The sequence below is a fragment of the Haematobia irritans genome, chromosome 4, assembly GCF_050003625.1.
Source record: "Haematobia irritans isolate KBUSLIRL chromosome 4, ASM5000362v1, whole genome shotgun sequence".
Classification (NCBI taxonomy): domain Eukaryota; kingdom Metazoa; phylum Arthropoda; class Insecta; order Diptera; family Muscidae; genus Haematobia; species Haematobia irritans.
In genome coordinates, this window is record NC_134400.1 from 53,213,262 (window position 1) to 53,239,234 (window position 25,973).

Genomic DNA, 25,973 nt, shown 5'->3' on the forward strand with positions numbered 1-25,973 from the left:
ATTTATAGGTGTAGGAGTTATTTCCATTCGATATTTGTTCTGCAGTCCCATGAACTGAGCTGACCATCGACGGCCGTGGTCAGCTCGGGTATAGCATCGTGGTATAATTGAGTAGTGGCGCCAACACTCCCACCGACTATCCTATTATCGATAGACGATTCGTGCTTCGATCTCCTGCCAACATCTTCAATGTGATCCCCGCTATGGTGACCTCGATTTTTATCTGTATCTCTATAGGTCTAAAGTCCAGTATCTATACTTCTACAGTTTAGTTGAAGTACTCTTTAAGACAACATATTCGTTGTACCCAGTGCTAATTTCTGCATTTTGTCTTAAACGATGTCCGCAAGACTATCGACGCGTATGTTAGGATTATGATCCTACAGGTCTTCTTTTTGATATGGCATTTCCAATTGAGCTTCGCTTTTAAGGGTATTCCTAAGAACTACTCCTAAACTTTATCCATTTAGCATTCTGCAGTCTTGTAATCTTTTTATCATTCTCCGTGTAGTCGATGTTGATCTCATCTTTTGATTTAAGCAAAACTGTGGACAACAATTTCTCAACCGATTCCTTCTTCGGATCACTTTTGCCGATTGCAGTCCCCTATTACGGCTCTTGCTTTCTCTCCGGATCTATTTTTCATCAAATGTAATGAAATGACATAGAAACTCCTCCGTAGTGGGATTATACAGAGTTAAACTCTATCCTGAAACCTGAAAAGATTTAACGGTAGCGCTTATTGTTCAGAGTAAGCAAACGCGTCAACCACTGCTCCCATACCAAAATTTTTGTGCAATGGGTGGTCTGGCAAAACGGAATACTAGATTTTTGTCTCATTATCCACGTAAGTAAGAATTTCCAGGGCACCAGGACATCTTATCAAAAGAACTTGTCATCCCATTCGCCATACAATTCACGAGCAAAATTGTACTAATGTCGAATTAGGTGACGGCCGCAATGAAGGCCTATTTGTCAAGCCCCGAGTAAACTTATTTTTAAGATAAACAAGTGTGAGCATCTCGATGTAGAAGGATACTGTAATTTCAGATTTCCGAAATGTTTGTTTTCTTATTAATTTAAGTCCCAATCGGACAACCCCCGATGTGGATATAACTCTCATATCTCCTCTATATCGGTGGAAGAACACCAATTCGTAACCATAGGCTTGAAGAGAGCATATTAATTCGGCCTTCAACCAATTTCAGCAAGGATTTCATCCCGATCGGAGAAATTTTGTTCCTCCATGGTTGGGTTTATATGGGCTATATATAATTATAGATCGATGTAGACCAAATTTTCCATGGTTGTTGGAAGAGATACATTAATATTACGCACCAAGTTTCTATCGAATTTAATGAAATTTGCTCTTCAGGAGGCTCAAGAAGTCAAATCAGGGAATCGGTTTATATGAGGGCTATACCTAAAAGTGGTCCGATATGGGCATTTGCAATACTCTCCCACTTACATCCATAACATTTGTGTGCCAAGTTTCAAGCCGATAGCTTGCTTCGTTCGTGATTTCCACAGACGGACGGACATCGCTAGGTTATGTTAGGTATTTCAGGCTCACTAAGACTATTTTTTAGAGTCGGAATGGTTTTTCATATTGCCTTGAAACCACTTAGAGAAGCTTTGAAACACTCAGAAATGTCACCAGCATTGCTGAATGGAGATAATCCACATCTGAAAAACTTTTTGGTTCTTGGTCGAAACTGGGATTGAAGCCATGGCATACTAACTATTGCACCACGGTGGCTTCTAAATCTACTCGGAATTTCGCCACGACTTTAAGGGATCTCATAGCAGTTGGCTCTAGTGTCTGAGTTTTTTTTTTTTTTCAAACCTTACATGAACTCCTCCAAGAACTCTGAGAATCTGTTTTATGTTCTGGAATTACCAAAAAGAGCTAGACCAACATTTAGATCGGAGTCTTATGTTTTTAGTGTCGCGTTCTTTTTTTCTCCTTGCTCCACAGTATCTCTGCTAGAGATTCTGTTGGGTTTTGTTGTCATTAGCTTTGTTTTTTTTAAGCTAATACGACGTAATTTTTTCCTCGCACTTTTTCGTTGTTGTTGCAGCGTTACTGACGTTGTGTCGACATTGTTGTCGTTGGTTGGCTTTGTGTGAAATTTGTATCAACACACGTGAAATAGTCCAGTCCCCATATGGGGACTGTGTGTTTGTGTGTGTACTCGCATATACTGGCAATCGGACTGACTTACCGTCCGTCACTCATTATATGAGGCATTCAGCTTTCTGCAGCGCTTCAAGTGCGGCGCTGCAATGCCATATCTGCATATACGCACACTCACACATCCACTTGCCGATGCATACACGAATACGAGACGATAGTGTGGGTATAAAGACTTGTTGTTGGTCGCTTTCTGATGACAGTGCTCCACAATGTGGTGTGCGCTTATTTACTTACATACAGCTGCTGCTTTTGTTGTGCTTTTGCGGTTTTCACCATGCTATGCTGCCGCTGTTCCCCAACTGATAAGCTTTACAAACTCATAAATGTGTCGCCTTACTTTTGCGTTTCAAATATTCACTATTCAGCTCTCTAAACCCCACTTTGTTCAAGTCAACTTCCTGCCAGCATTGGAGAATAGGTTGCATCAGCTCAGCAGTTTCACTCGCTGGCATGGTGATACCAAACAATGACCAATGGAGTAGGGTTGCCATATGGTATTGATTGTCTCGAATTGTGTCAGATGGTATTGATGGAATTGTGCAGGTCGTCCAAAATCAGTTATTGTTCCCGAAACCATTGATGCTGTGCGCCAACTGATATTGCAAGATGGTCATGTGACCTATCGTGAAATTGGGACCTTAGTGGGACCATCATTTATTCAAAATTTCATGAGTATTTGACCGTCGATAAAATTTGTTCGCGTTGAAATGTGGGCTTCAATTCGCCAATTGCTAAAAAAAAAGACTAGTGTCAATTAACCAAAAGAAATGCTCCAAAAATACGATCGCGGTGGAATATATGGATGTTTTTTCTCTAATCCCAAAATATAAAATGTAACCCTCGGTTTTGCATATCTTCAAGCGGTATACGAGCCCCCTTTAAAACTCCATGATACAAGAAGTAAAAAATGACGGAAACTCGATTATTTTCTAATCTTAACGGGATCAAAGATACCAACAAAAAATATTGAAGAATATAAGGAAGTAAAAAGTGCAATATTATCAAAAAGGTGGCACAAAATATAAAAACTATGAAAAGTCGACTATAGACCTCACGAATTTGGACTTCTTGGTAAATGTTCACCATAAAAAGAGTTACATCACATGCTCGATTTTCGACAATTGTATTCATTTGAAACAAAATCTCAATCATAAACAAGTAAGGAAAGTCTAAAGTCGGGTGGGGCCGACTATATTATACCCTGCACCACTTTGCAGATCTAAATTTTCGATACCATATCACATCCGTCAAATGTGTTGGGGGCTATATATAAAGGTTTGTCCCAAATACATACATATAAATATCACTCGATCTGGACAGAATTTGATAGACTTCTACAAATCTATAGACTCAAAATTTAAGTCGGCTAATGCACTAGGGTGGAACACAATATTAGTAAAAAAAAATAATAAATCTGAAGCAATTTTAAGGAATCTTCGCAAAAGTTTATTTATGATTTATCGCTCGATATATATGTATTAGAAGTTTAGGAAAATTAGAGTCATTTTTACAACTTTTGGACTAAGCAGTGGCGATTTTACAAGGAAAATGTTGGTATTTTGACCATTTTTGTCGAAATCAGAAAAACATATATATGGGAGCTATATCTAAATCTGAACCGATTTCAACCAAATTTGGCACGCATAGCAACAATGCCAATTCTACTCTCTGTGCAAAATTTCAACTAAATCGGAGTTAAAAATTGGCTTCTATGGTCATATGAATGTAAATCGGGCGAAAGCTTTATATGGGAGATATATCTAAATCTGAACCGATTTCAACCAAATTTGACACGCATAGCTACAATGCTAATTCTACTCCCTGTGCAAAATTTCAACTAAATCGGAACAGAAAATTGGCCTCTGTGGTCATATTAGTGTAAATAGGGCGAAAGCTATATAAGGGAGATATATCTAAATCTGAACCGATTTCAACCAAATTTGGCACACATAGCTACAATGCTAATTATACTCCCTGTGCAAAATTTCAACTAAATCGGAGTTAAAAATTGGCCTCTGTGGTCATATGAGTGTAAATCGGGCGAAAACTATATATGGGAGATATACCCAAATCTGATCCGATTTCAACCAAATTTGGCACGCATAGTTACAATGCTCATTCTACTCCCTATGCAAAATTTCAACTAAATCGGAGCAAAAAATTGGCCTCTGTTGGCAAATGAGTGTAAATCGGGCGAAAACTATATATAGGGGCTATACCTAAATCTGAACCGATTTGGCTGATATTTTGCAAGTTTTCTGAGACTCATAAAATATTCGGATGTACGGAAGTTGAGGAAGATCGGTTGATATATACGCCAATTATGACCAGATCGGTGAAAAATATATCAAAATCAATAGGGATCGTCTTTGAGCCGAAACAGGACCCTATACCAAATTTTAGGACAATCGGACTAAAACTGCGAGCTGTACTTTGCACACAAAAATAAACCAACAGACAGACGGACAGACAGACAGACATCGCTAAATCGACTCAGAATTTAATTCTAAGCCGATCCGTATACTAAAAGGTTGGTCTATGATTACTCCTTCTTGGCGTTACAAACAAATGCACAAACTTATTATACCCTGTACCACAGTAGTGGTGCAGGGTATAAAAATGAGATAACTCGAAAATATATTGTTTTTGCACCCTATAGAAGTATTTGGGGCCTTAATTCATTACCTCTTTGGTGCTTTATTTCATTGGGGCGTTATTTCATGGATCTGTTAAACTGTGAAGTTTTCCGTGGCGGTATGAAAATACGATCCAGTAAAATGAGGCACAAAACCCAAATGAAGCTGAGCCACAAATGTGGTGCGACGCTTCATAATTTTGGGAGCCACCGTGGTGCAATGGTTAGCCTTATATATATATATATATATATATATATATATATATATATATATATATATATATATATATATATATATATATATATATATATATATATATATATATATATATATATATATATATATATATATATATATATATATATATATATATATATATATATATATATATATATATATATATATATATATATACAGTGAGTCACAGTGAAAATGCCCCACCCACACAAATTTAGTTGTTACAATGACCTTACAAAATAAAACAAAAATGTTTTTAAGGAAAACAAAAAAACTCACGCCACAGTGAAAATGACCCAAAATGTTTAACTAAATATTTTAATTCAATAAATTATATCTAATATTTAGTGGAAAATCCTTTTTGTTTAATGACTGATTTTAAGCGTCATGGCATGGATTCTACCAATTTTGTTGTGTAAGAAGGGCTTATTTTTTGCCATTCTTCCACTAGTTCTAGTGCAAATATATATTTCAATTTCTTTTATTTTCTTAAAATATAGATAAATGCAAACTAAATATAATATTAGAAATACCTTAAAATTCTATCCATTCATAAAACAAAAATGTTTTTAAGGAAAACAAAAAAACTCACGCCACAGTGACATGACCCAAAATGTTTAACTAAATATTTTAATTCAATAAATTATATCTAATATTTAGTGGAAAATCCTTTTTGTTTAATGACTGATTTTAAGCGTCATGGCATGGATTCTACCAATTTTGTTGTGTAAGAAGGGCTTATTTTTTGTCATTCTTCCAGTAGTGCTCTCTCAAGTCTTCCTTGCAGGATATATGATATTTTCGAATTTCCACTTCAAGTTTATACCACAAATATACTATTATATAAGTCCGGAGACTGGGCTGGAGTTTTTATGACACGCGGACAATTATAAAGCAGCCACTCTTTTACAACATGAGCTGTATGTTTTGGGTCGTTGTCTTGGTAAAAATGAAATCAGCTACCAATGCCCAGCTTTTCCGCACTTTGCTTCAAATGATCTTTCAAAATAGACATATATTGCATCTTGTCCATGTTGCCTTCAATAAAAATGAGATATCCAACACCCGCAGCAGGGCAAGAACCCAAAACCATCACATGCCCTCCGCCGTGTTTAACAGTTGGCCGTAAATGCTTTGGGTGCAGTTCTTCGTTTGCTTTTCTCCACACATTTCTTCTACCATCTGACCCAAAAAGGTTGAATTTCGACTCATCTACGAATAGAACATCTTTCCAAAACGAAAATTCCTTTGCTGTATACGCATGGGCAAATAGTAATCGGTCTCTCTTATTCTTAGCACTTACGAACGGTTTCTTTCTTGCAATTCGTCCATGTAATCCTGATCTGTGGGGAACTATTCTGATGGTTTCTGCATGGCAATTCACTTGGAGATGTTTGGCCACCATATATATATATATATATATATATATATATATATATATATATATATATATATATATATATATATATATATATATATATATATATATATATATATATATATATATATATATATATAATGAGTATGAGAATCGACCCTGAAATAAAATTAGGGTTCAGTTTTCTTTTGATTTAAAATACCGTATGAACTGATGGAAAATGAAATATGTGTTACTGAGGGCGCTATGAATACGGACCCCATGAAAATAAGCCTCAAAGTCCAAATGAAATCGGGCCTCAAATGTGGGACGTCGTTTCATAATGATTATATAGCCCAAACTTCTACCACTGTGGATTCACGTTAGCCCACTATATTCATTTGAAATATTAGGGTTGGAATTTTCATAATGCAAAGGGACCAAGGTTGCCAATCGGTTGCCAATAACCTACCAAAATTTGAGACATATTTTACCAAATTTAAAAAATCTTTTTTGAAGGTTAAATCAAATTTTTCTCAAAATTTTATTTCTATAGAAAATTTTTTTAAAATTGTACGTTTATAGACAATAGAAAATCTTCTCAGAATTTTATTGCTATAGAAAATTTTGTCAAAAATGTATTTCTATAGAAAAGTTTTTCAACATTTTATTTCTATAGAAAACTTTGTCAAAATTTTATTGGGGTTAATTATACCCTTCACCACTACTGTGGTACAGGGTATAATAAGTTTGTGCATTTGCATATAACGCCAAGAAGGAGTAATCATAGACCAACCTTTTAGTATACGGCTTAGAATTAAATTCTGAGTCGATTTAGCGATGTCCGTCTGTCTGTCTGTCTGTCCGTCTGTCTGTCTGTCTGTCTGTTGATGTATTTTGTGTGCAAGGTACAGCTCGCAGTTTTAGTCCGATTGTCCTAAAATTTGGTATAGGGTCCTGTTTCGGCTCAAAGACGATCCCTATTGATTTTGGTTCAGATTTAGATATAGCTGCCATATATATTTTTCACCGATCTGGTCATAATTGGCGTGTGTATCAACCGATCTTCCTCAAATTCCGTACATCCGAATATTTTATGGGTCTCCAAAAACTTGCAAAATATCAGCCAAATCGGTTCAGATTTAGATATAGCTCCCATATATAGCTTTCGCCCGATTTACACTCAAATGACCACAGAGGCCAATTTTTTGCTCCGATTTAGTTGAAATTTTGCACAGGGAGTATAATTAGCATTGTAGCTATGCGAGCCAAATTTGGTTGAAATTGGTTAAGATTTAGATATATCTCCCATATATAGCTTTCGCCCGATTTACACTCATATGACCGTAGAGGCCAATTTTTAACTCCGATTTAGTTGAAATTTTACACTGGGAGTAGAATTAGCATTGTATCTATGCGTGCCAAATTTGGTTGAAATCGGTTCAGATTTAGATATAGCTCCCATATATATGTTTTTCTGATTTCAACAAAAATGGTCAAAATACCAACATTTTCCTTGTAAAATCGCCACTGCTTAGTCGAAAAGTTGTAAAAATCACTCTAATTTTCCTAAACTTCTAATGCATATATATCGAGCGATAAATCATAAATAAACTTTTGCGAAGTTTTCTTAAAATTGCTCCAGATTTAAATGTTTCCCATATTTTTTACTAACATTGTGTTCCACCCTAGTGCATTAGCCGACTTAAATTTTGAGTCTATAGATTTTGTAGAAGTCTATCAAATTCTGTCCAGATCGAGTGATATTTAAATGTATGTATTTGGGACAAACCTTTATATATAGCACCCAACACATTTGGCGGATGTGATATGGTATCGAAAATTTAGATCTACAAAGTGGTGCAGGGTATAATATAGTCGGCCCCGCCCGACTTTAGACTTTCCTTACTGGTTTTTATAATGCAAAGGGATCCCAAAAATAAAATGACGTTACTCCCCAAAGATGTACAATTTTGGCATTGGTGCTTTCCATAAATTTTTTTGGAGCCCTACTTCATTCAGGTTTTGGGGTTCATTTTCCTGAGCCCATTTTCATACCGCCGCACAGAGGGGTGAAATCACAAAAAATGGAGATTAATTAAACTATTTAATCCGATTTTAAAAATTCTTTCACTACTATAATGCTACGTTTGATTGGCACCGCCCAATCAAACTTAGAACGGATATATCTCATGAACTATCAGAGGTATGAATATCAGGTTTGGTATATATGTTGATCGCACAGTATGAATTAAATCCGAGGTGGAATAGGGCGGCGCCATGCCCCCTTTGAAAACTGTTCTGCCTTAATTGTTTTTTTTTTTTTGTTTTTTTTTTTTTGGAAAGAAGTAATACAATTTTTACATAGTAATCTATTTATTTTTATTCTAACAACGTTGACGAAAGGGAGATTATTGTATCATATATATATAGTATTAAAGGGTGATTTGTTAAGAGCTTGATAACTTTTTTTTAAAAAAAAAACGCATAAAATTTGCAAAATCTCATCGGTTCTTTATTTGAAACGTTAGATTGGTCCATGACATTTACTTTTTGAAGATAATTTCATTTAAATGTTGACCGCGGCTGCGTCTTAGGTGGTCCATTCGGAAAGTCCAATTTTGGGCAACTTTTTCGAGCATTTCGGCCGGAATAGCCCGAATTTCTTCGGAAATGTTGTCTTCCAAAGCTGGAATAGTTGCTGGCTTATTTCTGTAGACTTTAGACTTGACGTAGCCCCACAAAAAATAGTCTAAAGGCGTCAAATCGCATGATCTTGGTGGCCAACTTACCGGTCCATTTCTTGAGATGAATTGTTCTCCGAAGTTTTCCCTCAAAATGGCCATAGAATCGCGAGCTGTGTGGCATGTAGCGCCATCTTGTTGAAACCACATGTCAACCAAGTTCAGTTCTTCCATTTTTGGCAACAAAAAGTTTGTTAGCATCGAACGATAGCGATCGCCATTCACCGTAACGTTGCGTCCAACAGCATCTTTGAAAAAATACGGTCCAATGATTCCACCAGCGTACAAACCACACCAAACAGTGCATTTTTCGGGATGCATGGGCAGTTCTTGAACGGCTTCTGGTTGCTCTTCACTCCAAATGCGGCAATTTTGCTTATTTACGTAGCCATTCAACCAGAAATGAGCCTCATCGCTGAACAAAATTTGTCGATAAAAAAGCGGATTTTCTGCCAACTTTTCTAGGGCCCATTCACTGAAAATTCGACGTTGTGGCTCGTTAGTAAGTCTATTCATGATGAAATGTCAAAGCATACTGATCATCTTTCTCTTTGACACCATGTCTGAAATCCCACGTGATCTGTCAAATACTAATGCATGAAAATCCTAACCTCAAAAGAATCACCCTTTACTTGTTTTTATTCTAACAACGTTGACGAAAGGGATATTATTGTATCATATATATATAGTATTATATTATATATTAAGACATGTGTTTCTGACCTGCTATTTTAAAATATATACCCAAAGTCGTCCAATGCATTGCCCTCCATTATCGTCGTCATCTGTATCACGATTTGTGCCTTCGTCAAAACTGAGGGCGGAACTAGTAGATCTACTACTGATTTTTGAAGTTTTTTTTTTGGCAATTTTGATTTACCAGTTAGGATTGGGTATGTACCTAGTTAATATGTCTCGATTGCTATCCTCCCGACTACATTTGCGAGAAAAATGTTCTCTGTAGTTTTTTAAATCTTTTTTTGGGGTTTCCTCAGATAGTTCATCGATCGGTAATTGCGCATGCGAAATGATTTCTGTGCCATGTATTAAAAATTTATGCAAGGTTGGTTGCATGTTAAACCACTGATACTTCTTAACAAAAAGTCGAGCACAATAACAAGTACTCTTATCATTGTAACACACATTTGCTAACGGTATACAAAAACAAGTATATACGGTCATAAGTTCGGCCAGGCCGAATCTTATGTACCCTCCACCATGGATTGCGTAGAAACTTCTGCGAAAGACTGTCACCCACAATCGAATTACTTGCGTTGTGGTAATACTTACCGATGGCAAGTATCTTAACACATTTTAACATCGTTTTCTAAATTGTGAGTTAGTCCATACGTGGTATATATTAGACAAAAAAGTTATGTATAGGTAAGTCTACAAATAATTACGAATCGATATGGACTTTTGCGCGGTACGTGGAGAGCCAGAATTGGAATATGGGGGTCGCTTATATGGAGGCTACAATTATGAACTTGATATGCACCAATTTATGTGTGATTGGGATCGATTTATCTGAGGGCTTTATATAACTATAGACCGATATGGACCTAGTTAGGCTTGGTTGTTAACGGCCATATACTAGCACAATGTACCAAATTTCAACTGACTCGGATGAAATTTGCTCCTCCAAGAGGCTCCAAAACCAAATCTGGGGATGGGTTTATAGGGGGGCTATATATAATTATGGACTGATATGAACCAATTCCTGCATGGTTGTTGGATACCATATACTAACATCACGTACCAAATTTCAACCGAATCGGATGAATTTTGCTCTTCCAAGGGGCTCCGGAGGTCAAATCTAAACCGCTGTGGACCAATTTTTGCACAGATGTTAGATATCATATACTACCACCATGTACCAAATTTCAGCCGGATCGGATGAAACTTGCTTCTCTTAGAGGGTCTGGGGGCTATACGTAAAAGTGGACCGATATGGCCCATTAGCAATACCATCCGACTTACGTCAATAACAACTACTTGTGCCAAGTTTCAAGTCGATAGCTTGTTTCGTTCGGAAGTTAGTGTTATTTTAACAGACGGACGGACATGCTCAGATCGACTCAGAATTTCACCACGACCCAGAATATATATACTTTATGGGGTCTTAGAGCAATATTTCGATGTGTTATAAACGGAATGACAAAGTTAATATACCCCCATCCTATGGTGTAGAGTACAACAACAATTATAATAAAGAAAACGAAGAAAAAGCAAACAAAAAGACAGGAACTGGTGTTCTTTGCTTGAGTGACTATTTTCATATTAATTTAATAAAAAAATTCGCGCAAAAACGCTCAACATTTTATTGCAAATTTCATTTTTCAATTAATATTCATTTTTTGCGATTTCACCCCTCTGCCCGAAGTTTTACACCAAGGATTTACTCTAGATCATGACCATTTAATCTACTTATTTCGTCGGTATTGTCTTGGGGTTATTTATATCTCTTTTCGATCCCACTGTGCCACATAAACGTTTTTTGTGTAACACATTCGGACTTTGTGTTGTTTTCGTAATGCCCCTCGCTGTGCTGCTTTCGCTGTATGCAACATTGCCGTTTGCCATTTGAAAGTTACCTTCAGAGATAGCCTCACTACGGACTTGTGGCATTGTGTTTAGGCCAAAGTTTCTGAGATTTTCGTTGTGTTTTTGGCAGCTTCTACCATAGAGCCGACTGACGGACTGATAGTTAAACGCTACGTGTGTGTGTGCGCATGCATGTGTCGTTGTTACTGCCACAAGCCATAAACAAAATTCATCCATTAATGCTTTTCACTTTTTGTTTTTTTTTTTTGTCTTGCAGACACGTACCTCCGATTTCGATGGCAGCGAGTACTGCAACATCAGTGCTGAGGATGTTAAAACTGAAATTGTAAGTTTCTCTGATCTCTCTATAACTGTAACATTACCTTTAAGTTTTTCCTTTTCTGTTTGTTTGTTTTTTTTTTGTTTTTTTTTTTTTTTGGTTAGGGGGAATTGGTTTTGGGAAATGTGTTTTTGTGTTTCTAAGGGTATATAGTATAGACTTGCTATTAAATGGCCTCGGAAATGATCATATTTGTGGTAAAGCTTTCATATAGCCATTCTCCATTTGAGAGATCACTTCCAAAATATGATTGCGAGAATAAAGAGAACGTTAATGAGTCAATATAACTTTCTATTTTGTGGCTGGTTTTATACCTTGAACCCTAGGGTGATGATATGAGATTGCCTATTCCACTTTCACGATGCAATTTTAAGACGGTTTAACTTTGTTCATTTGCCTGTCTTTTTTTCTAATTGGAGATGTGCACGTGAGTACAATTTTACTCACATTTCAAGATTTATTAAACTCGTACGTCATTCCTAGTAAGATTTCACACACAAACACCCTCATGGTCACAAAAAGTATATCAATATTGACCAACACAGAAAATATTTAAATTGCTTCAATTACGAACATGATAATATCAATCATCGATGGCCGTTAAAAAAATAAATGGTTCCATTAAAATCTGTTGGTTTGAAGATTTCGATTTAAATAAGCTCGGCCAGGCCGAAATTTATTTGAAAACATTTGCTCGTAATACACTGAAAACAAAGCTTATCCGCTTTCAAAGAAGCGGAGAATTCGAGACGCAATTTTCTTTTAACCCTTTTACTACCGAAATAAACCTAATGTTAAAAACTTTTATTTTTCTTTTATTTTTACTTGTACTAACAGCATGTAGAACAAAGAATGCCATTTTGAAAACCTACACAGTCTTACACAAGTTTACATACGGTTTAAGAAATTGTATTTTCTTTAATTAATAAAATATAATAAAATATGCATATATATGCTTAATATTTTGTAAATTAATTTGAAAAACAAAGTATCTGACAATTTTCAAGAAGATTTTTTTAGTCTGGATTATAAACAACAACAAGAAACATGTTTAGTTATAAGGTAAAAACCTCAAGGGTATGTAAACTTATGTGAGACTGTGTACCTCAATTACTGAGCTTGTTCTGAAAACTTGAAAAACTTGACCTTACGAAAATAGGCGTTATTTGGCCTATAATATCTTTCAAAGTGTGAGAAAAATACATAAAAGAAGCCAAAAAAGTATCAGCTATAGTTTTTGTATAAATGTCCATTTACTACACCCTCAAAAAAATCGCTTCTGTAACATATACCCCAAACACATTTTGCTTCAAGCATATATATATATATATATATAATATTGTTTGTATTGTTCAAACATATTATGTTTCACTTTAGGGCATACACTGGTAGTAAAAAATTTAATGAAATTTTCTTTGTGTGGATAGGCACCAATTGGTTACTTCCATTATTTTACTTGCACCATACTCTCTAGGTCTCTCTTTCTAAACACATATATGTTTATAGGTCATTTCCAAATTAATATATGTTTGCATCTAAGCATATTATATTTACAAACATTTTATGTCCCAAACATAATATGTTCTAACATATTAACATATATGTCCCAAACTTGTTATGCTAGTTTATGAACATTATATGCTTACACTTAAAAATATTGTGTTAAAAAATTTGAGTTCCAAACATATAATTTTTACACCCAAACATATGAAACAGTCTACACAGTCTTTTTCGTCCGTGTAGAAATATACAGTAGCAAAATTGTCTCAAATTTTCGTATTTTTCGTTTATTGTTAAAGAAGTTTATAAAAATGTATTTTAGATATTATATTTATAGCTTATTTAGATTAAAGCCTCTGCTTTAAAATAACATCGAGAAATAAGTCGAAACTAAGTGGGACAATAGAATTTGGTGTCTTTTTCGAATGTCCTTCTATGTGGACATCGGTAGTGAAAGGGTTAAATTTGAGATTCGCGTACTTGATACTATGAAACAAATTTGAATTAATTCGTTTTTTATTCTTTTTTCTTCGAAATTCTTGAAAAACGTGTTAACGAGACCTTAAAGTCCCAAATTCGTTCTCGACTCCTAATTGAAATTATGCTATTTTCAAGTAAAAATTGATTTTAAAGTCTTGAAGACATATCCTATTATTCAACACGTGTTTACTTTGTAGTCAAGGCACCTAAAGTGAAAAAATTTAAGGACTATTTTATTAATGTTGAAGAATTTTTCAGAATTATTAAAACCAAATTGTCAAACAAAGTCACACCAAAATTTTCTTTCGTGTAAAGATACTTATTTCAAAGTCGAATCATTTTATAGTTAAAGACATAATTACTTCATTGAAAAGATTATCAACTTTGGGAATAGAAAAAACTTTATATCAGAGAAATGCTTCTTTTATTCTAATCAAAAACGGATTCGTATTGTAAGGTCAAGAAATTGATTGGCATATAAAACATGGTCGAAATTCGGTTAATAACGGGTCTGTACACTTAAAAAGGAAGCTTACTTGGATTCAAGCTTGACTTCTGCTTAAGAAGTTTGGTATTGATTCCGAACCAAAGAGGTTCGGGTTCTTTATGTTAAAATAAAGACTTTGTAGGGACCTATATAGCTTTAAATATACACCCAGAAAAAAGGGGCTCTAATGCCAATTGAACTTTATTTTAGTTCATGAAGATTTCTTGATTTTAGTTAAATTTTGCACAAAATGAGTAAATGTTCCTTATTTGAATAATTTTTTGCTAACTTTAATGACGTGAACTGAAAATAAGAAAAAAAATTGTATACAAATATAGTGCAAAATTTTTATTAAAAAATAAAATAGTTCATATTTTCCTAAAATAGTAGAAGTTTTCTTAAATTGAGTTCATCTCAATTTCAAATGAGTAAATTTTACTAAAATTGTACCTGTCTCGAACTTCGTACAGCGCTAAAGACATTTTAACAATTTTTAAATCAAATTTTTTCTTTCAACATATGAAATTTTCTTAAACAACAAAAAAAATAATTAAAAAAAAAAATTCTTCAATTTGACCAAAAGTATTAACTTATTTGTAACATGTTGAAATTAGAAAACTATTGTAGTTAAAATTTCTAAACTAAACCTACATTTTCTTCCACGGTGGGTTCACTTCATTTTGGGTGTAGGATCGATAAAATTGAAATTAGGATACACATCCCATTTATCGAATTTTCATTATCCTTTTCCGATATATTAAAATAACAAATACGTATATAATTCCGTTCTTGACCGGTAGTCTACAAATAATTACGAACAGATATAAACTTTTGCGCTGTAATTAGAGGGTCAGAATTGAAATATGGGGGTCGCTCTATATATTGGGATAATTATGAACCGATATGGGCCAATTTTTTGTGTGATTAGGGATCGGTTTATCTGGGGGGCTATATAACTATAGACCGATATGGACCAAGCTTGGTATTTTAGCATGGTTGTTGGAGACCATATACTTACACCACTTTCCAAATTTCAACCGGATCGGATGAATTTTGCTCCTCCAAGAGGCTCCGGAGGTCAAATCTGGGGATCGGTATATATGGGGACTATATGTAATTATGGACTAGGTTAGGTGGCAGCCCAATGTATCAGGCTCACTTAGACTATTCAGTCCATTGTGATACCACATTGGTGAACTTCCCTCTTATCACTGAGTGCTGCCCGATTCCATGTTAATAAGCTCAATGACAAGGGACCTCCTTTTTACAGCCGAGTCCGAACGGCGTTCCACATTGCCGTGAAACCACTTAGAGAAGCTTTGAAACCCTCAGAAATGTCACCAGCATTACTGAGGTGGGATAATCCACCGCTGAAAAACTTTGTGGTGTTCGGTCGAAGCAGGAATCGAACCCACGACCTTGTGTATGCAAGGAGGGCGGGAAGTTCACCAATGTGGTATCACAATGGACTGAATAGTCTAAATGAGCCTGATACATCGGGCTGCCACCTAACCTAACCTAACCTAACCTATGCAAGGCGGGCATGCTAACCATTGCACCACGGTGGCTCCCCACCATATACTAACACCACGTACCAAATTTCATCCGGATTATATGAATTTTGCCCCTCCAAGGGCTCCGGAGGTCAAATGTGGGGATAAAGACCGATATGGACCAATTTTTGCATGGTTGTTACGAGTAAAGACCATATACTACCACCACGTACCAAATTTCAACCGGATTGGATGAACTTTGGTCCTCCAAGTGGTTCCTGAGGTCAAATTTGGCAATCGGTTTATATGGGAGCTATATATAATTATGTACCGATATGGACCAAGTTTTGCATGGTTATTAGAGGCCATATACTTACACCACGTACCAAATATCAACGAGATCGGATGAATTTTGCTCCTCCAAAAGGCTCCGGAGATCAAATCTGGGGATCTGTTTATATGAGAGCTATATATAATTATGGACCGATGTGGACCAATTTTTGCATAGTTTAGAGAACATATACTAACACCACGTACCAAATTTCAACCGGATTGGGGTATGTTTACTTTGTCATTCCGTTTCTAACACATCGAAGCAAACTTTTTTTAAATTGCAAAAAACCTTATATCACAGATGTAAAATAGTCTTCCCAAATTTATTTTATTTTGTCCAAATTTTATCAAAATTTTAATTCTATAGAAAATTTTGTCAAAATTTTATTTCTATAGAAAATTTTATCAAAATGTTATTTCTATAGAAAATTTTGTCAATAATTTAAATCTATTGAAAATTTTGTGAAAAATTTTATTCTATTGAAAATTTTGTCAAAAATTTTATTCTATTGAAAATTTTGTCAAAAATGTATTTCTATAGAAAATATTGTTAAAAATGTATTTTTATAGAAAATATTGTCAAATATTTATTTTTATAGAAAATTCTGTCTAGATTATATTTCTATAGAAAAATTTGTCAAAATTTTATTTTGCTAAATCTACCAAAACATCAGGAATTCTACCAATCTACCAAACAGTAAAAAATTTACCATTTTCGGTAGAATTCTACCAACAGTGGCAACCGTGCTTCCATTGCGGTAAAACTCGGTTCAGCTAAAGCTTTATTTTTAAAGAGTGACGAAATTCTCAACGACAACGCTACTCTCGATATTATCCAAAGTGTAAATGCCTCATCCTACTCCCTTGTCCACATGGTTGTTTATAATTTTAATCTCTGATTCCATGGTGTAGAATTCATGTAAATCAAGACTAACACAAATTTATGATTTTTTACATGCCACCACGCATAGCAAAGCGAAATGCAATTCAATTTTCCTAGGAGAATATTTGTCGGATAGAAGCGGAATGATAACGAGATGTGCATGTTTGGAAGCATCATCACGACACTATCCTTGGGAGTGTTTGTCGTTTTTGGTTTTTTTTTTCTTTGCTTTCTTTCCTGCATAAATTTAAATCCCCCTAACGAATTATAATTTTCTTAAGTGCTTTTAGGGAATTGTTCTTGTGTTCATTACTACTACATCCACTCCTTAAGATCTTCCTCAATTTCTTTTTGCTGACACATTTGTGAAATAATCCTTGTTCCATCCATTTCTTATTCTCCTTCCATTTTAATCTATTCAACAGTTTGAAAGTGATTCCAACGACTTGGCGATGCTTGAGAGCACACGCACTTCCACTCCAGTGCCATTGAATTATCACAAAAATGCCACTGACTTGACAATGCATCGGAATGTTGGTGGCAATACGAGCAATGGCAATGGCAACATTAATGGCACTTCCATTATGGGAAACTCCGCCGTTGGAGGCCCGGGGACAGGCAATAATCGCAAACGTAAAGCCCAGAATCATTCGAATGCGAATCTCCACCACAATAGCTTAGAATCAGGCGATGCACCATCACCCTCAAAGCTGCAACATCACCAACAACAACATTCCAATCTAGCTCTACATACCAGACAATGTGATTATCTGAGCAATATCATTAGTGGCGGCGCTGGATTCTCGAGCAACCTATTCAATGGCAATAGCAATAATCATCCAGCCTCAAGTAGTTCTGGTCTCGGTGGTTCCAGTGTCTCCACAATTGTGGGTGGTGCTGGTGGTGGGGGTCATACATCCAAGTCCAGTAGTACCCCCATGGATGAATATGGGGTATTTGGTGAGTATGTAGCCATCACCATACGCAAGTTGAAAACCTCAAAAGCCAAAATAGTCGTCAAGCACCTGATCAATAATCTGCTGTATGAAGCTGAAATGGGTAAATATGATCAGGGTATATCCTCATGTAAAGAACCCCCAGAACTTTATAAAATGTGATAACTATGAATAATCGAAATGCTAAATAAGTCATAAACTATGACATCAAACCCAGCAATTCTAATCTCTACAGACAATAAAAGACAAAAAAAAATGTTCTTTAAAATTCAAACACAATTTAAGACAATGGCAACTGTACGAATTTTGCCAAATAAAAATTTGGAAGTCATCAGTTGCTTAAACAAATTAATCAAAAATCTGTCATTGTTTATTCCGTATTTAGAGGTTTCAAATGCATTTAATAATTTCTTGACATTTTGCCAATAATAGTCGAAGTATTTGGATTGAAGGTAAGATAATCCACAAAGAGGATAAATTTCCCTTAAGGACAACAGACAAATTTTTGTGTGCAATTACCTAATTAATTTATACAATTACTTTTTTACTTTTACTAATTGAAATTGTTTAATTAACTACAAAGATAATATCTCTCACCGATGTGAACAACAAATTAATGTTTAATTTAATAATTATGTTAACTCAATCAATTCATATTTGAATAGTTTTTTTTATATGCCAAAAAAATGTTGATATTTTCCTGTGAATGGCTTTTCTCCCACTCGGTAAAACTAGTACCATTTCTCATGACACAACAATAAGTTGTGTCTAGCCTCATTGACAAAAAGAATTGAAAGCCTACACACAGAGAAGGAATATAATCACCTCAAACATGTTTCAATAGCAAAATGTTATTTTTGGATGGTGACCATGTAACATGTTTATCGCAATAATTTTGTTTTCTCGCCAAACATAACATGTTTCCGAAAACAGATACATAATTTCTGAGAAAATAATATGGCTGTGATAAAAATCTTACATGGTCACCATCCAAAAATAATATTTTGCTATTGAAACATGTTTGAGGTGATCATATTCCTTCTCTGTGTGTACACAATTAGAAAACTTTGTAAAATTTTTAATTGATTCAGTTATAAATAAAAATGTTTTTTTATTCGAAATAAAAAACTAATCACTCACAGAAATAAATATCATAGAAATTTTTTGAATTAAAATTTTAATTGAATGTTGAAAAAATTTTCAATTAAAACTTTAATTGATACAACAAATACTTTAATTAAAGCAAATATCAAGCACAAAAAATTAATTTAAAAAATGATAAAAAAAGTTTATTCAAAATAAAAAAATAATCACTCAAAGAAACAAATATCACGAAAATGTTTCCAATTACAATTTTAATTGAATTAAAACAAACATATACGGCCGTAAGTTCGGCCAGGCCGAATCTTATGTACCCTCCACCATTGATTGCGTAGAAACTTCTACTAAAGACTGTCATCCACAATCGAATTACTTGGGTTGCGGTAACACTTGCCGATGGCAAGGTACTTCTTAACACCGTCTTCTAAATTGTAAGTTAGTCCATACGGGGTATATATTAAACAACAAAAAAAGCCGATTAGATTATTTTTGGCTCGAGTGGCAACCATGAATATGAACCGATATGGACCAATTTTTGTGTGTTTGGGGATCGGCTATATATAACTATACTCTGATATGGACCAATTTTGGCATGGTTGTTAGAGACCATATACTAAAACCACGTACCAAATTTCAACCGAATCGGATGAATTTTGCTTCTCCAAGAGGTTCCGGAGGTCAAATCTGGGGATCGGTTTATATGGGGGCTATATATAATTATTGACCGATATGGACCAATTTTGGCATGGTTGTTAGAGACCATATACTTACACCACTTACCAAATTTCAACCTGATCGGATGAATTTTGCTCCACTAAGAGCCTCCGGAGTTCAAATCTGGGGATCGGTTTATATGGGGCTATATATAATTATGGACCGATATGGACCAATTTTTGCATGGTTGTTATATACCATATACTAACACCACGCACCAAGTTTCAACCGGATCGGATGAAATTTGCTTCTCTAAGAAGCTCCGCAAGCCAAATCTGGTGGTCGGTTTATATGGGGGCTATACGTAAAAGTGGTCCGATATGACCCATTTACAATACCATCCGACCTACATCAATAACAACTACTTATGCCAAGTTTCATGTCGATAGCTTGTTTCGTTCGGAAGTTAGCGTGATTTCAATAGACGGAAATGCTTAGATCGTCTCAGAATTTCACCACCACCCAGAATATATATACTTTATGTGGTCATTGAGCAATATTTCGATGTGTTACAAACGGAATGACAAAGTTAAAGGATGGGGGTATATCCTATGGTGGAGGGTATAAAAATATTCAATGAAACTTTTAATTGATACAACAATTTTTTTAACTAAAGCGAACATCAATCACAAAAACAAACAATTGAATCAATTAAGTTTTTCAGTTAGATCAACGAACATTTTTATTGACTTCGGTGATTGACACTATCTTATCTGTGATTGAAGAAATAATCAATTAAAAATTAATTTCGTAATTGAAGGCAAAAATATTTTTTATGCTAATATAAATAAATCTCTTAATTTAATTTCCTCAGTTAATTCCATGCAATTCATTTTTTATCAAACAAAAATTCAGTCACACGCAAATTGAACCAATTGATTGCCTCAAGTGCTTTCTTAATTGAAGTTGAAACAATTTCAATTAAACTTTAATTGAGTTAATTTCCCAGCAAAAAATAGCTTCCAATAAAAGTAGTTTTAATCCACAAATTGTAATCCGGAGGGATGCAAATTTGAATCATCTCCAATGAATAAATTTTTTCTTGCTTAGGAAGTTATCTTAGGCCTAGGAAGTTCATTTGCTTCAAAAAATAAAAAAAAGTATAACATGTATATACAGCAGTAAATTCGGCCGAGCCGAATACTCACCATCATGAATCAAATATAATAGTTTCCTCTAATAGCCCCTCGTAGAAACTGGGTTCTTTAACACGTTGACTGCCAAGGCCATTTTCAGAAAACTGGCCAAAAATGACATTTTGATTTTTTCACATTATATTACTAAAAACTCTATTTCTAGATCATTGGTATCACCACAAATCAAAAATGATGTGGGGATTTTTAAAGTAGAAGAAGGACCTACGAGTTATCTCGTAGTTGGCTTCTGGGAAAGAACTCGCTACGATACTAACACTATTATAATACGGTTTTACTCGTAGCTACAGAAAAAGTGGTAGTTTTAGGTAGTACGAGATAACTCGTAGTTGGCTTCCTGGAAGGGAAATCGCACTACGAGTTAACTCGTAGTTGGCAGTCAACGTGTTAAAATATGTAGAATTTCTGGTGGATTTTAAGAAACATGCTACCTCAAGAAGATCGGTTCAAATGATACGCTTCCTGAAGTTGAATTTAAAGTTTCTCGTATAAACTTGCAAGAAAATGATGAAATGACGCATTGATTGGAGATCTAAGTTCTGGGAATTTTTTGAGTTTCGAGAAATTTGGATGACCAGTGCGCCTTCTATCCCCTCAGGAAGTGATATCGGGAAATCAGTCTATATGGAGGATTTACCAAATGGACCGATAAAAACTGAATCCGATGCAAGTTTTTATGGACCTAAAATACATCTAGATTTCCAATTTCAGACAAATCGAATAAAAGTTACAGTTTCTAGTAGGGATGTGCAAATGAGTAATATTTTACTCACGCACACTCACGAGAGAAAAATCGTATTCATGCACGATATTGTTTGGTAGGACTCACGCACACTCACGGGCGAAAATGTGGTGACTTACAAAAAATAACGTGATTCACGAATAACTTTATGAGTAATTTACCTAACACACAAAAAAATATCAATTAATTTGATAGTCAATACAATTAAAATTATGTTTACATTTGAGCTAACAATGTATTTTGTAAATACAATTACGATTTTAGTCACTTTAGCAACTAATTTTGTTATATCAACCAAAATTTAGTTGAACTTCAAAATTTTCTGTAACAACAATTTATTGTTAGCTCAAAAATTATAATATTATTTTGTGTGTAGCGACGTGTCCGAAAACATGTGCATGATTAAAATCGAGAGAGTTATTAAACTCTTAACATCCCAGATGTAACTAAAATTGTAAATGAATTCAACTCGTAAGCGTTTTATGTTCGTGGGCGGGATTATTTCCGTGAGTGTATTTTGCCGAAATTTGTTACGCACACTCACGAAGAAATAAGTTTCGTGACTCACGCTCACGCACGACATTTGGTTTGTTAATCACGCTCACGCACATTCACGTCGTTGTCATCAGCGTGAGTCACCACAATTTCGTGTCATGTGCACACCTCTAGTTTCTAGTAGCCCCAGAAGTCAAATCGTGAGATCGGTCTATATAGGGGCTATACCAAACCATGGACCGATACACGTCATATTCGGCATACCTATTTGTGGTCCAAAAATATCTCTACATTTATACTTTCAAGTAAATCAGATAAAAACTACGTTTTCTAGAAGTCCAAGAAATGTAATCGGGATCTCGGTATATATGGAGGCTATGCCAAAACATAGACCAATACACACCATATTTGGCACACCTATCATTGGTACCAAAGTAACTCTACATTTCCAATTTCAGGCAAATTGAATAAAAACTACGATTTCTAAAAACCCAAGACCCCAAACGGGGGCTCGGTTCATATAGTCATCGAACTTGATATTCCGGCAAGCAAAAAACTAATATGTGCCAAATTTCACGCCCATTGAAGGCTGTAGCGTGATTACAACAGACAGACAGACATACGAACATGGTTAGAATTTCTCCCTGATCATGAATATATACCTCATCGATGGGAAATCGATATTTCGACGGGTTACAAACGGAATGACAATCTTATTATACCCCCCATCACCATTCTGGGTATGTCAAAAAAATACTTGTAGAACAATTTCCAATTTTTTTGCTGGGTAATTTCAAAATAAAACGAAGACAAAGAATATGGAAACGTGTTAATTCAAAAAATAATTGCTAAAAATAACTTCATAATTAAACAAATGACAAACTAAAAATATTAATTATCTCGATTAAAAATATAACAAAAATACTGAGTTTTACAAATAAAAATGTAATTGACTAAATTATTTTTCTTTTACATAAACCAGAAAAGAACCCAGATTTTTTGATGCCTTACAAATATCCGCAACACAATACCCCTACATAGAAAAATAGTAAACTCTTTTATGGAAAAAATTAACTGTTTATGGAAAAAACCTATTTATGGGAAAAATTCACCATGTTTCCCTCCAAAAAATAGTATCATGCTCTTGATACATGTTTGATCCCTTTGAATTAAATCAGTGAATATCAATATGTCAATTTTTCTTCAAGGGGAAGGGAAACCCTCTGCCCCAAAAAATGTACTCTACACCCATAGAAGGAATATGATCACCTCAAACATGTTTTAAGAGCAAAATGTTATTTTTGGGTGGTTACCATGTAGCATGGTTTTCGCAACCATGTTATTTTCTCGGAAATCATGTATCAGATTTCGGCAAGCAGGTTATATTTGACGAGAAAATAACATTTTAGTGGCAAACATGTTACATGGTCACCATACAAAAATAACATTTTGCTCTTGAAACATGTTTGAGGTGATCATATTCCTTCTCTGCGTGTAATGTTACCATATGACATCCTCCCTCAATGTTCCCTGTAAAGTAGGTGGGAGACATTACCATTTTTTGGAAGCTGTTCTTACTGGCTCCGTTATTTTATTTCAATGATATATTTCTATGTTAAGAAAACATTCCTATAAATTCTTAATAAACCATAAAGAAATATAATCCAAAGTAAATAATAATGAAGACTATTAGCAAATAAAATAAAATATAATAAAATAAAATAAAATAAAATAAAATAGAATAAAATAAAATAAAGACCATTGACCACAGTCAATGTAAAATAAGCAAAATGCCAAGAAAACAATTGAACCTCTATGAAAGCAACAATTAAAAAACACACACGCAACAAAAATTCTTCCAATTATTAAAATAGAACTAAATATTAAATAAAAGAATAAATTAATTACCTTGCTTGAACCTATGTTACCTTGAACACTAGTCAATTTGTGTTTCAAATAAAATCAGGGATATATAAAGGAATATATTTACATATATTTTTATCTAAAAGCAACTAAAAAACGAAAACAAAACAAACCCACTTAATAGAAAAACACAAAACCTGTGCATACAGCAATTAGAATATGTGTTAATTTTATACAACAAAGCTAAAAAATAAATAATTTTATAATAAACAATAATTTTATATAAAATTATATTATAAAATAATTCAGTTTATTTGTTTTAGTTATTAGAATTATCTTTACATTTACTTTTATTATTATGTTTTTTTTTTTTTGTTACAATCAATTTATACAATAGTTAACAAAATAAATTTTATTTAAATGTAAAAAAAACACAAAAAAACAAAAAATATTAATTCAAAATTAAAAGTAATAAAAATATTAATTTTAATACTTATACATATAAAAATATAGTTAACGAATATGACGAGAGATTGCAGTGAAAGCCATCTCTTGTCACAATTCTTACAACTCAGGTGCCTTTTTTGTAGTCATTTAAGTTTTGTTAACAATTCCTGATAAATTCAATTCACAGGGATTGATTGAAAGAAATAGAAGTACCTTTTATTACGTTATGGATATGTTGAATAAATGTTTTGTTTTTTTTTTTTTTAAGTTCAAAATATTTTCTCTATTTCATTTATCTACATTTTCTTTATAATAATTTAATTTGTATCCTATATAGAAATATTTCCTAAGTTTTCTTAATGTCTTATATCTATAAATATATAATTTAAGTAATTGTTACTTAATCTTTAAATATTGGCAATAAATGAAAATTTTATTTAAAATTCTTATACATTTTGTTTTGTTTGTTCTATAACGATGGAATCCGGAGAAGGTAAGGAGAAACAAGTATATACGGCCGTAAGTTCGGCCAGGCCGAATCTTATGTACCCTCCACCATGGATTGCGTAGGAACTTCTACTAAAGGCTGTCATCCACAATCGAATTACTTGGGTTGCGATAACACTTGCCGATGACAAGGTATCGTAAAACTTTTTAACACTGTCTTCTAAATTGTAAGTTAGTCCATAAGGGGTATATATTAAACAAAAAAAAAGGCCGATTAAATACGTATATAATTCAGTTTGACAAAATTTTCTATAGAAATAAAATTTTGACAAAATTTTCTATAGAAATAAAAACTTGACAAAATTTTCTATAGAAATAAAATGTTGACAAAATTTTCTATGGAAGTAAAATGTTGACAAAATTTTCTATAGAAATAAAATGTTGACAAACATTGCTATAGAAATAAACTTTTTACAAAACTTTCTATAGAAATGAAATTTTGACAAAACTTTCTATAGTAATAAAATTTGACAATTTTTACATGGCTGTTAGAGGCCATATACTAACGAAATGTACCAAATTTCAACCGCATCGGATGACTTTTGCTCCTCCAAGAGGCTCCGGAGGTCAAATCTGGGGATCGGTTTATATGGGAGCTATATATAATTATGGACCGATATGGACCAATTTTTGCATGGTTGTTAGAGACCATATACTAACACCACGTACTAAATTTCAATTGGATCGGATAAATTTTGCTCATCCAAGAGGCTCCAGAGTTCAAATCTGGGGATCGGTTTATATGGGAGCTATATATAATTAT

At 34.1% G+C, this 25,973-nt stretch overlaps 1 protein-coding gene across 2 annotated transcripts in view; it reads left to right on the plus strand.

Moving 5' to 3' along the window:
- Dyro (Dpt-YFP repressor by overexpression) overlaps window positions 1-25,154 on the plus strand; it is a 33,995-nt gene extending 8,841 nt beyond the window's left edge. The window contains exons 2-3 of one of the 2 annotated variants that reach the window (XM_075303273.1): window positions 11,993-12,061; window positions 17,657-25,154. In XM_075303273.1, the coding sequence (XP_075159388.1) occupies window positions 11,993-12,061; window positions 17,657-18,349 (762 nt within the window). In that variant the 3' untranslated portion in view covers window positions 18,350-25,154. The remainder of the gene's footprint in view (window positions 1-11,992; window positions 12,062-17,656) is intronic. The other variant, XM_075303274.1, reaches the window with a different exon arrangement.
- The last annotated feature ends 819 nt before the right edge of the window (window positions 25,155-25,973 follow it).